Source organism: Empidonax traillii, unplaced genomic scaffold, assembly GCF_003031625.1.
Source record: "Empidonax traillii isolate 1590-97213 ecotype Southwest subspecies unplaced genomic scaffold, ASM303162v1 scaffold407:size753175, whole genome shotgun sequence".
Lineage (NCBI taxonomy): Eukaryota > Metazoa > Chordata > Aves > Passeriformes > Tyrannidae > Empidonax > Empidonax traillii.
This window is the reverse complement of record NW_020955600.1, coordinates 139,569-150,871: the sequence shown is the minus strand read 5'-3', so window position 1 is coordinate 150,871 and position 11,303 is coordinate 139,569. Positions and strand designations below refer to the sequence as shown.

The 11,303-nt window shown below is 53.8% G+C and overlaps 2 protein-coding genes across 2 annotated transcripts in view; both read right to left on the bottom strand.

Moving 5' to 3' along the window:
- Nucleotides 1–433: 433 nt before the first annotated feature.
- MTMR8 (myotubularin related protein 8) overlaps nt 434–11,303 on the bottom strand; it is a 32,461-nt gene continuing 21,591 nt past the window's right edge. Inside the window, exons 15-16 of the mRNA XM_027893811.1 lie at nt 4,236–4,246; nt 434–444 (exon numbers count right to left, since the gene is read on the bottom strand). The gene's annotated coding sequence lies outside the window, so the exon portion shown is untranslated. The remainder of the gene's footprint in view (nt 445–4,235; nt 4,247–11,303) is intronic.
- ASB12 (ankyrin repeat and SOCS box containing 12) lies at nt 1,518–3,463 on the bottom strand. Its single transcript, XM_027893812.1, has 2 exons — nt 2,366–3,463; nt 1,518–1,741 (listed from the first exon to the last, which is right to left on the bottom strand). Exons 1-2 carry the CDS (start codon nt 3,156–3,158, stop codon nt 1,608–1,610), a joined length of 927 nt encoding a protein of 308 aa, XP_027749613.1. The 5' UTR covers nt 3,159–3,463; the 3' UTR covers nt 1,518–1,607.

The following is an 11,303-nucleotide window of genomic DNA, read 5'->3' as shown; positions in this document are numbered from 1 at the left end:
GGCAGCCCGACACTGAAGACCCCCCTTTTGGGAACCCCCCAAATCCCAAAAGCCCCCTCAGATCCCAGTGTGGGAGTGACACGTGGCCCCCTGGTGTGGAAGAGACACCCTCACCCCTCCTACAGGTGGAAATCCCCCCTGGAGCGTGACAGTGTCCCCTCTCCCACCCCCCATCTCCTGTTGGATCACCATCACTATGTCCTGGTGGTGTCTGGATGGGGAGGGAAAGGCCATGAGCATCATCATCCCCCATGGAGCAATTCCCAGTGCTTTGTCCAGTTACATCCAAGCCCTGATTCTCCCCTTGGGAGAGGCCCCACAGCCTAATTAACAGATGCTGATTGATAGATCCCAGGACCCTTGAAACAAGCCCATAAATCCTGCAGGAATCTTGTGTTTGGCCAAGAGTGATTCTTGGAACTCCTAACATGGAGCTCCCACCCCCTACCTCTGCCTGGCACTGCTGCCCTTTGGGATGCCATTAGGGCAGGATAAAACACATTCTGCTGCATCCCAAAATGCTCCAGAGCATCACCAGCACTTGGTTTTATCCGTCAGCTCCAGGCTGTGGGGGGAGCCAGGGAGGCACCTCCACCAGTGAGGGGATCCCAGTGCCCAAGGCTCGAGAGATGGAGTCACAGAGGTGGTGCTGGGACACCCCACTCCAGGCTCATCCTGAAACTCCCCAGACACAGCGACTCCCTGCATCCCTTCAACGGTGCAGCTGGGCTGCCGAGCTCTTCCAAACATGGGCTATGTCCCCAAATGGATCACAAGAGTTTAACAGCAACAGTAGCAACATTTAATTAAAACCCCAACCCTGCCCAGTCACAGAAGACCCTCAGCTACAACATGAACCACTTTTGGGGGAGGAAGATGATGTTTGGGGCCAGAGATGAGTTGAGGTTTTGGGACTCTGCATACCCCTCCCAGCCAGGGTGGGCACACATGGCTGGGTCCAGCCCCACTTCTGCCCCTGCTGAACAGAGGGTACTCTTGGAGAGCTCTCTGGGAATCACAGAATCAGGGAATGGGTTGGAAGGGACCTTGAAGCTCATCTCATTCCACCCCTGCCGTGGGCAGGGACACCTTCCACCAGCCCAGGTTGCTCCAAGTCCCGTCCAACCTGGCCTTGGGCACTTCCAGGGCTGGGGCAGCCACAGCTTCTCTGGGCAACCTGTGCCAGGGCCTGCCCACCCTGGGAAAGTGGGTTCAGGGGCAGCAGATGCCCCCCACACTGTGGGGGAACCTGCAGGCACAGACCTGGTTGTGTCCCCCAGGAGGGGATGAGGGAAAAGCAGCCTTTGCTCCTCTCCCTCTGCCTTCCACACCTTTTCCCAACCCCTTCTCCAACCAACACCAACTAAAGGTGAAAAATCCCTCAGTAAAGAGGCTTAGAGGCAGACTCAGGGAAATCAGATCATGCCCCACCGTCACTCTGATGCAGACCAGGAGCTGAGGTGTCCTGGGGAGGGAAGGCCCCTTTCACACAGGCACCAATTTTGGAGACAGGAATGACTTTGCGACTCAAATTCCTGTTGGTTCTGTGGATTTCAGAGCTTCACTCCCAGCTGTCAGAGTGGCTGTCCCCGGAGGTGGGCCGTGTGTCACGGCTGGTGCTGCAGGTAGTTGGCCAGGACTGTGGGGATCTCCAGCTCTCTGAGGGTGGGCAGGTGGCCAGGCTGCTTCAGGATTCGCCTCATGGCCAGCCGGGACTGGGACAGCAGGGACTTGGGATGAGCTGTGTGAGGAGACAGGAATAATGAGACAGTCACCCCCAAGGCCCTGTTCCCCTCCAACTCAGCAGATCAAAACTAGACAGGGTTGGACTAGATGGCCTTGAAGATCCCTTCCAACTCAAGGCTTTCCATGATTCTAGGAAAACCAAATGTCTCTTGTGCTGGGGACACAGACCCAGACACAGCTTTGCAGCACAAGTTCCACAGAAGCTGGGCAAGGAGGGGAAACCTTCCATCCTCATATGGAAAGAAGTGCATTTTTCCTTGACACAGGCAGTACAGGAGACCCCAAACTGAGCAGCAGAGAGGAGAGGAATGGTGAAAAGCAGCCTTTATCCCAACAATGGAGTGGAAATACCAGGCTGTAGGAGTCATAGAATCATGGAATGGCTTGGGCTGGAAGAGAGCTTAAAGCCCATCTTGCACACCTTCCACTAGACCAGGTTGCTCCAAGCCCTGTCCAACTTGGCCTTGAACACTTCCAGGGATGGGGCAGCAGCCAAATGATGCTGCAAGGGGAGCTGAGGCTTAAGGAAAGCCCGGGTAAAGCACAAGATAAAGGGAAGGGGAACCAGCAGCAGCCTAAACAAGCAAACCTAGTGCCTGTTTGCCCACCCCCAGGTTACCTCTGGCCTGCAGCAGCAGCTCCAGCCCCTCGCTGCGCGGCGCTCGCCCGTCCACGGGCACGTTGGGCAGGTACACGTTGGCTCCAAAGTCAATGAGCAGCCTGATGAACTGGCTGTGGCAGCCGTGCCTCAGGCACGTCTCCAGCAGGGTCTTGGGCTCCTTGATCTGGGCGATGACCGCCTGGTCCGTGCAGTTGTAGTCAGGGTCGGCGCCGTGCAGGAGCAGCAGCCTGAAGCACTCCAGGTGGCCGTAGGCGGCCGCCAGGTACAGGGGGCCAGAGCAGGACACCGAGTTGGCCGCCCAGGAGGGCAGCCTGGCCTGCACGTTGGGCTCTGCCCCGCGCTGCAGCAGCTGCCGCAGGATGTCCGCCCGCCCGTCCCTGGCCGCGAGGAGCAGCGGGGAGCAGTTGTTGTAGATGCTGCCCGCGGGACTGGCCCCGGCCTCCAGCAGGGCCTCCACGCACTCGCTGTGGCCGTTGCTGACGGCCACGAACAGCGGGGTCTGGGCCTTCACGTCCAGCCCGTCCACCTCGGCGCCGTGGGCCAGCAGCAGCCGCAGGCTCCGCGCGCAGCCCCGCGCGGCCGCCACGCGCAGGGGGGTGCTGGGGACCCCCCAGCCGCTCCGGCGGTTGATGAGCCGCCTGTACCTGTCCTGGGACAGCAGCCGGCACAGCGTCTCACAGTCGTCCTCGGACACCGCCCGGATCAGCTCCTCGCTCTCCCCGCCGTCCTCCTGCTCGTCCTCCCGGGGCTGCAGCATGGAGAACATCTTGTTGATGTCCATCAGGCTCATTTTCGGGGGGGTGTCGCCCACGTGCTGCTCTCATGGTAAAGGGTAAAGGCAAAGATCTACAGGATGACAAAAGTGGGTGAGAACCAGCCCCTGACACCAACACCAGCTTTTTAGCCTTATTTTTAATGTACAGTATGGGGAAGATTTAAAAAAACATGGACAAAGAGCATTGGGTTCTGGTGCTGCTGATGGGCAGCACTGTCCTGCCACAATGTGAGGAACCCTGAGGGTGAAGGGCTGAGGCAACCACAGAGGGCAAAGGTACACGGGTCACATTCCCTTAAAATCATGGAATGGTCTGGGTTTGGGAGGGACCTCAAAGACCATCCAGTTCCACGGGCAGGGACACCTTCCACTATCCTGGGTTGCTCCAGCCTGGCCTTGGACACTTCCAGGGATGGGGCAGCCACAGCTTCTCTGGGCAACCTGTGCCAAGGCCTGCCCACACTCACAGCCAGCAATTCCTTCCCAATATCCCATCCATCCCTGCCCTCTGGCACTGGGAAGCCATTCCCTGTGTCCTGTCCCTCCATCCCTTGTCCCCAGTCCCTCTCCAGCTCTCCTGGAACCCCTTTAGGCCCTGCAAGGGGCTCTCAGGTCTCCCTGGAGCCTTCTTTTCTCCAGGTGAACCCCCCCCCTAGCCTGGCTCCATCAGCCCTGAGGTGGTAAAGGGTAAGAGATGCCTCAGGGGATACTCAGGAGCTGCTCAGGAAGGCTCTGGGTGCCACAGGGTCTTGAAAGGCCCCTGCACCCAATGCTGGGCAAAGCCTCCCATTTCCCAAACCCTCAGCAATCCCCATCCAGTTTTCCCTGGGAGAAGAGAGCACACTGGAAAAGAGCAGGAACCAACTCTGCTTCATTCCTGGAATCTCTCACCAGCACCTGCAATTCCAAGTGTTTCAGGAAACCCCGATGAAAAGCTGGCAGTGTTGAAATGTTTTTACCCCCTGCCAGTTTTTACAGGACTTGGGTTTCAAGACAGGGGATGAGGTGAATGTGAAGGGGGTCAGTTTGATTAGGGATCAAACATCTTTCAGCTTCTTCCTTCTCAAAACTATGCCAACATTAGAATTCCACAATTTTCCTCTCTCCTCCTGCTCAAGCCCAAGGAACATGACTGGGTCTGGGATGTTCATAGTGAGGGGTTTGGGGTGCTGGGAGGAAGGGGGGGATGCTGAGCTGATCATACTGAGCAGAGATTGAACCCCCCACGACTGCGGGCTCTGGGTGCAGGATGTGGCCTCAGGGCAGCAAGGGACAGGAATGTGATGTCCCAGCTGGAAACGGGATGGGCAGAGGAATTTCTCGGCAGCCCTGTGGCATCTCGGGTTCCCCCCGGCAGAGGCAGAGCTCGGTCTCTACTCCCCCCTCGGAGGAGCCAAAGAGCTGCACCGAGCAATTAACCTCGAGCAATTAACCTCGATCTGCAAACGAGCTCGTCGTTAACGGGGCAGCCACGGGGGGCCCGTCCCAAATCCGCCCCCGAGCTCCCAGTGACCCTCTGCCAGGCCACGGCACAGCTGGGGGAAGTGGCACAGATCTGATGGCTCTGAGTGACAGCAAAGCTCTGCTGGGCTTCCACCCGTTGTCCCAATTTATCGAGATAGATGGAATTGTAGCATTGCTGTTATTCATTAGACAGGCTGATAATGAGCTCTGGAGCTTTGGGATCACCCCACCCATGTGGCTAATGGGGACTGGGGGGGTTATTGCAGATTTGGTTCAAAAAGGAAGTTATATTACAAGTTGTATTTCCAAGGGGAACAGTGTGGAAAAGTAAAAGAGCAGCAGTAACATTTCCTGGACACACAAACAGCATCTTCAAGGGAAGGTTACTTGGACAGTGAAAGGACTTGTGTGAGGAGCTCACAGAGGCTCCCCAATCAGAAGAGCCCAAACCAAAATTCATGGAATTCCAGAACGGTTTGGGAGGGACCTTAAAGCCCATCCAGTCCCACCCCTGCCATGGGCAGGGACACCTTCCACCAGCCCAGGTTGCTCCAAGCCCCGTCCAACCTGGCCTGGGACACTTCCAGGGATCCAGGGGCAGCCACAGCTTCTCTGGGCAACCTGTGCCAGGGTCTGCCCACCCTCAGAGAAAGTTGTCATGTCCTGAGCTGGAAGAAGCTGTCCAGGCATCCAGTGGCCCCCAGAAAAGAGGCTGTGACAGAGAACACACCTGTACAGCTGGTTCCCAGGTACCTCCCACCCCAGGGGTCCTGGAGCTGCCTTACCTGGGGAGGGGGGTGCTCACAGCACCTGAGGCCTTGGGGGTCCCATGGAGAGTCCTCCCGTGGATCAAACCCCAGACCAGGAGCAGAGGAGAGGGGACCCTGCTGGGGATGGCCCCTGGCTCTGTGTGACCAGAGCAGGCTCAGAGCTTGCAGCTGCAATGCCACGGCGGGACAGGGCCGGGGCCTGGGGCTAATTTTAGCCCCTCAGGGGTTTTATCTTACCACTTCCATTCTTGGAAAGGTCCCCCTGGGTAAATATAGCCAGGGCAGCGAGGTGGGGGGAGGCTGGGACAGGTGCTGGGGGCTGCCTGACCCATCTGAGCAAACACAGAGCATTTGCTCCACTGATTCCTCACAGGAATCACAGGGAACTGCGTGGTTTGGGGTCCTCTGCCAGGGCTGCCAGCCACCCCAGTTCCTCTTAACTCCTCTCCATACCACCTTCTCCCCTTTCACAGCAACAAAAATGGCCATTTGCATCATCCAGAATTGCTTATTAAACACCAGAAGAACAAAAGGCATTGAAGACAGTCCAGATTTCCCTCCTGAGCTGCTCCTTCTCCCCTGCATGCACCTGCCAGAAGGAACCACGGCTGTGGCTTTGTAAAAGTAAGCAGCAGAGAGGAAGGCAGGAAACTTTACAGGGCAAACAAAAGGAGCAGAGAACAGCACTGGGGCTCTTATCAAAAGCTGTCAGCTGGGAAGTGTAATTGTATTTTATCCAGTTCCCTTGAAACCTTCTCCCAAGTCCTGGGTGGTGCAGCAGGAGCAGCCTGGCAGTTTGAGGCAGAGTTATCAGTGGCATGAGATAACGAGAGGGGCACCGAATTATCCAGCAGGAAAATCTCCACTGCTGCCAGAAGTGAAATCAGGGGGCTCTGCAAAATGTGTGATGTCCCATGTCACCACCACCTGGTTTGTGGGCACTGCTCGAGAGCAGGGAAATGCTCAGTATTGACTGGTTTAGACTTCTGGCTTCCTCATAGTCTCACTCTCCAAATTCAGCCAAAAATAGGTTATTACTTCAACAAGGTCAGTTTCCCCAATGGAATTATGGAGCATTATGTGGATAAACGTGGGAGCAGGAGTGGAGAGTTCAGGGTTTGCTGAGTGTCCAGAAGCTGCAACCACAATGGGGAGGTTGCAGAGAGAAAAGCCAAGCCTGACTGGAAACCCACAGAACACAGAAATCAAAGCAGCCATTAAAAAGACAGAGTGTTATAAAGGGAAAGAAAAAGGGAGTGCAGACAACAGAGTGAATACATGTTAGAAAATGTGAAATGTAGGAAACTTGGAGATGAAAGCAAAATCCTTGAATGGGAAATTAATGATAAACTGCTTATTCTTTTGTTGTTGTTCTTGCTGCTGTTTAGTTGTTAACCAAGAAAGATCTTAGAAACAAGAGCAGCTCTTTGGTAAAGGAGCAGATTAAACCGAATACTAATGAGGAAGCACTTGCTGAGAAACCTCCTCAGCTGGAATCACACCCGGACACACTCCTGGTGCTCCCTGCGCTGCTGCAGGAACGTGTGTTGTGCATCCCACGGGGATGTAACATCAGCAGAGCCAGAGAAACCCTGATGGGAGCCCAGGGAGAGTTGACTGATAAGCCTGACCCATTTTGGAGAAGCTTCCCAGTGCTTCAAACTCCAGGGAAGGCCAAGGAGTCAGGAAAAGCCTTTCCCTCCAGGAGCTCCTGGCACGAGCAGCTGTCCTGAGGCAGAGGCTGACCCGGCCTGGGCTCCAGCAGAGCAACCCTTTATCAGCTCTCCCTTCACTGGGGAAGAATTAGAAGGCAGAAATGTACTTAATGCCAGTCAATAAGGTTTTTTGGGAAGGTAAATCCTGTCCAGAGTTGCTTCCATTAAAGAGATTATGGTTATTAAGGCAGCTGAGGAGAGCTAATGAGCTTTTGGATTTAAGGCTGCTAAGCATCCTGATTTAAAAGTTTAGAGTCAAACAGTCCCAAATAAATGATTTGGCAGGGATTAAGGATTTACAAACAGTCCTCAAGGTCAGAAACGCAGCTACTGAGTGGGGCTACTTTGAGCCGGGAGTCGCTGCCAGACCGCAGTGCAGCCTCTGAGCTCGGGAGTTTCCCTCCATGCCGATCCCATTCCAGCACTTCTCCCTGTGGATTCTGCTGGCCACACTCTCTCGGCCCAGCCTGGAGGTGGCTCCAGCAGCCCTGCGATTCAGGTATTCCCCAGGAGAGGGCACAGACACCCGTCCAGAATCCCCGGGCTCCCTGCACAGCCACCGCTCCCTTGTAGGCAATTCCCAATTTACTTGGTGCATTAACACCCAAAATACAGTTAGACATGAGGGAGGAATCCAGCACCTGTTTCTTCTCCCCCTTGAGGAACTGCAGCAGCACTGGAGCCCCAGGAATCGGGCTCCCTGCTTCCAAGGCCTTCTGGAGCTCCCTTTTGGAGCCTGGAATCCAGGATGGGACCTTAAAAACCACCCAGTTTCCACTAACCCAGGTTGCTCAGGTTTATCCAGCCTGGCCTGAGACACTGCCAGGTGGAAAGCCCTCAGCAGGAACTGCACCTGACAATCTGCAGGTCCATCCATGGGGATTTTTGCTCCTGGCTGTGTCTTTATGGGTTCCCTGCTCCTCTCCCAGAGCTGGGCAGGCTCCAAGAGCTGTCCTTGGCTGAGAGAGAGGGAGCAAAAGAGATCAGGTTTGTAAAGCAGCTTTGGCTTTTCCCAAGTCCACTGCCCTGCTCTTACTCACTGGTTACTCAGTAGCCCCTCCTAAGGGTTAGCACTTACTACAACCCTTACTCAGGGTTGTTACTCCAAGGCCTACTGGGTTTTGTATCCCCCCCACCCCTCCACTCCCCTAAAGAGCAGGAAAATACAATTTCCAGGAGAACGCTCCAATCTGGGAGCTGTTTGCGGGCAAGGGAAGCTACAATTAACACACCCTTCGTCCAAATTTCCCCCCACATAAACTGCAGCTTTATCAATTCTAGTCAGTGTTAATGCTAATAATCCAATTAAACGCAAGGCAAGTCTAATTAAGGTAAATTAAGGATTTCACTGGCAACATTAGGAACATTTAAAATCAGCAAGAAGGAAAAAAAGGCTGTGAAGCACCTGGGGACCGAGTATACCCAAGAGCCAGGCCTAATTTTTTGCCTTAATACCTTGAAAATCCCCACTTTTAAGGTGCACGGTGCAGTGGGAAATACTGATCAGGGGCTGGATAACAGCTCTGGGCTCTGTCCCTGGGGGTCACAGCCTCATCCTGCCCCAGGGGAGGATGGAGAGCTCGGGACCAGCATCTCCTGCAGGTCCCCTCCTTGTCACTCAGCTCCCCCACGAGTATTAAAAACCTCCAAATGCTTCTTTTCAGGTTGATTACCAACACAGCCTGCACGGCTCTGCCAGGCGCAGATTTAAACCATCCACATGCATTTCCCAAGGCAAATGGCAGCCTGGAGCATTTGGGAAAGCCCTCAAAACATCAAATCAGCTCCCATCCCCTCATTCCTCCCCCCCTGCAGATTTAACAGTAGGTGTGACTGTTGCTGCATAGCTCTGAGTAAGTCAGGTATCGATTCCAACCTCCATCCCAAACACAAGGCACGTTTTTTGCACCTGGAATCTCCCTCTTCCCTGAACATTCTCCCTCCTCACCCGAGTTTTGTCTGCACTCAGAAAATGTAACACCTCCCCTTGACTTTTGAATTCACGATTAAAAAGAATGGGATAAAGGGACATTTTTAAATGACACCCTCAGCAGTGGGGCTGTGGATTGGTCACTCAGAAGCCACCAGGAAAATCCCTTCACCTGGAGCCTGGATCACCCACAAAGCTGCACTCAGCTGCTCTCAGAGCCACAAGCTCTGTTGCTCCTCTGGACGCTTTGCAGTCAGCCTGGAGTCACCTGTGGTTGAGGCACAAACAGCTTCCCAGGAGGAAGAAGACACTGAAGATATCTGGCGCTAATATATAAGATATTTGGGTTTATGTATAAAGAAAAATCTAATCTAAAAAAAAATCAGAGCAGCACAGTGTAAAGGAGATAGTAAGTTTTAACACAGCTTCATTAGTGGTTGTTTTTAAAGACCCTGGGCAGAGCTGCACCCCCCAAAACCATTAAGGCCACCCAGTTTCCCTCCTGTAAAGGAAGGGGAAGTGGCATCACACTCACTTTTAGATAAGTTCATTACTTAAGATCCTTTAATTGACTTCACATTTCCAAGTGAGAAGCTGTTCTTTGAGTTAATTAATAAACAATGAACAGACCAGCCATTTATTTACTTTAAAAAGGCAAGGTGTTTATTTTTGTAGGGAATAAAAATAAACCATAATACAAGTGGAACTTCCTGGGACAAACACATTTAGAGAGAAAAACCCACAGTGCTTCTCTAGAGATGGGACAGTTACTTTTTCAAGCAGTGCATGAACTAAAGTGACACACAGGGCCATCATGGAACGTTCTGGAACAGGGGGTTTCACCACCCACAGCTGACCCAGCTGTCCCTCAGCAGTGACACAGATAAACAGCACCACTGACACTGCCAGCCAGCACTACACACAGTTTGGGAATGTGCTCACAAAGATCACTTTGGACGACAAGGGAGGTCCACCCGGGCTCGGGGTGGGATCCAGTGCTACGAGTTACTGCAGGGGTACCTGCTACATTACCTACAGATGCATTCACAGAGACAAATGGTGGGAGAGACACAGCACCCACTGCCCTCCTGTCCCCCTCCTGCGCTGCAGAGGGGCCAGTAAATGAATGTAGTTATTAACTGGACATCACATTAATGGAATAATTACAACACCTGCCCCAACAAATGACACCGACTGCTGCTGGCACCCACCTGGCTCCTCAGCTAATTAACGAAGCGCTGGGCAGTAATTAAAACTGGTACATTCAGAGAAGCTCCTTCCCCCGGGGGAAGTGGCTGGAGGTGCGTGAGGGCTGGGATGTAAACAAGGAAGAACTGGGTTGGTCCCCACAAACAACCCCAGCACCCAGAGTGGTGGGACAGGCAGCAGAGTGACACAGGCACTGCTGGAATTCTCCTGGTCCCTCATGGATATCCATCCCTGCCCTGTGCCAAGGAATGATCCTTTGGGAGGGGACCCTCAGGCACGGGGGCTGCCCAAGAACCAGGTTTGCCAGGAGGTGAAGGGCAGCAGTGCCTGGAACAGGAGCTCTTCCCTTTGAAATGCTTCTCCTGTGGGTGCTGCAGCTTTGGGAGCTCCTGCCAGGGCTCTCTGGCTCCAAACCCTCCGGGACAGCAGTCACAGGGCTCTTCAGCCTGGACGTTCCAACCTGGAACCCCAGCAGGCCTCACTGCAGGTGGAAATCCCCTGAAGCACACCTTCAGCTCCTGGCAAATCCTGCTCTCCAGGACTCCAGAAGCTTCCTGAAGACAACTGAAGGCAAGCAAAGCTTCCCAGCTGCCTCCAAGCAAGTGTCCTCCTCCATCCCAGGCATTTGTGCACCAGCCACACCGCAGGGGCAGTTTTCTTCCAAGGACTTTACTCAGGCAACCACTGAGCACAGGAACAGAGCAGGCAGCCAGGAGGAAACTACACCCAAAGCCTTTAACACACTGTTTTTTCTCACCCATAAAAAGGCCAGTGGAGAACTAAAACTATGGACAAACCCATTATTCCCTTTTTTTCCATCAGAGCAAAGAGCACCCACTGCATGTTCTGTGCCAACTGCAAAACAAGACAGAGTTTAAGGATCCACCAAAGTTCCCACTGAGACATTTCAACTGAGAAATAAAGGTCCCTCTTCTACTCCAAAGCAGTGGTTTCACCACAGAATATGTTAAAGCTCATCACTGCAAGGTTACAGCGGGGTGCAGCAGGAGGGACCTGGTGGAGCAAGAGGAGCTCCAGAAAAGAACCAGTTTTACACAAACACATCCCTCTT

Bases quoted from the DNA above. Each gene is read 5' to 3' on its own strand.
- ASB12 (XM_027893812.1), bottom strand. From the start codon at position 3,158: ATGAGCCTGATGGACATCAACAAGATGTTCTCCATGCTGCAGCCCCGG. The intron at 1,742-2,365 runs GTAACCTGGGGG...CTCCTCACACAG, and splicing joins GCTGCTGCTGCAGGCCAGAG to CTCATCCCAAGTCCCTGCTG.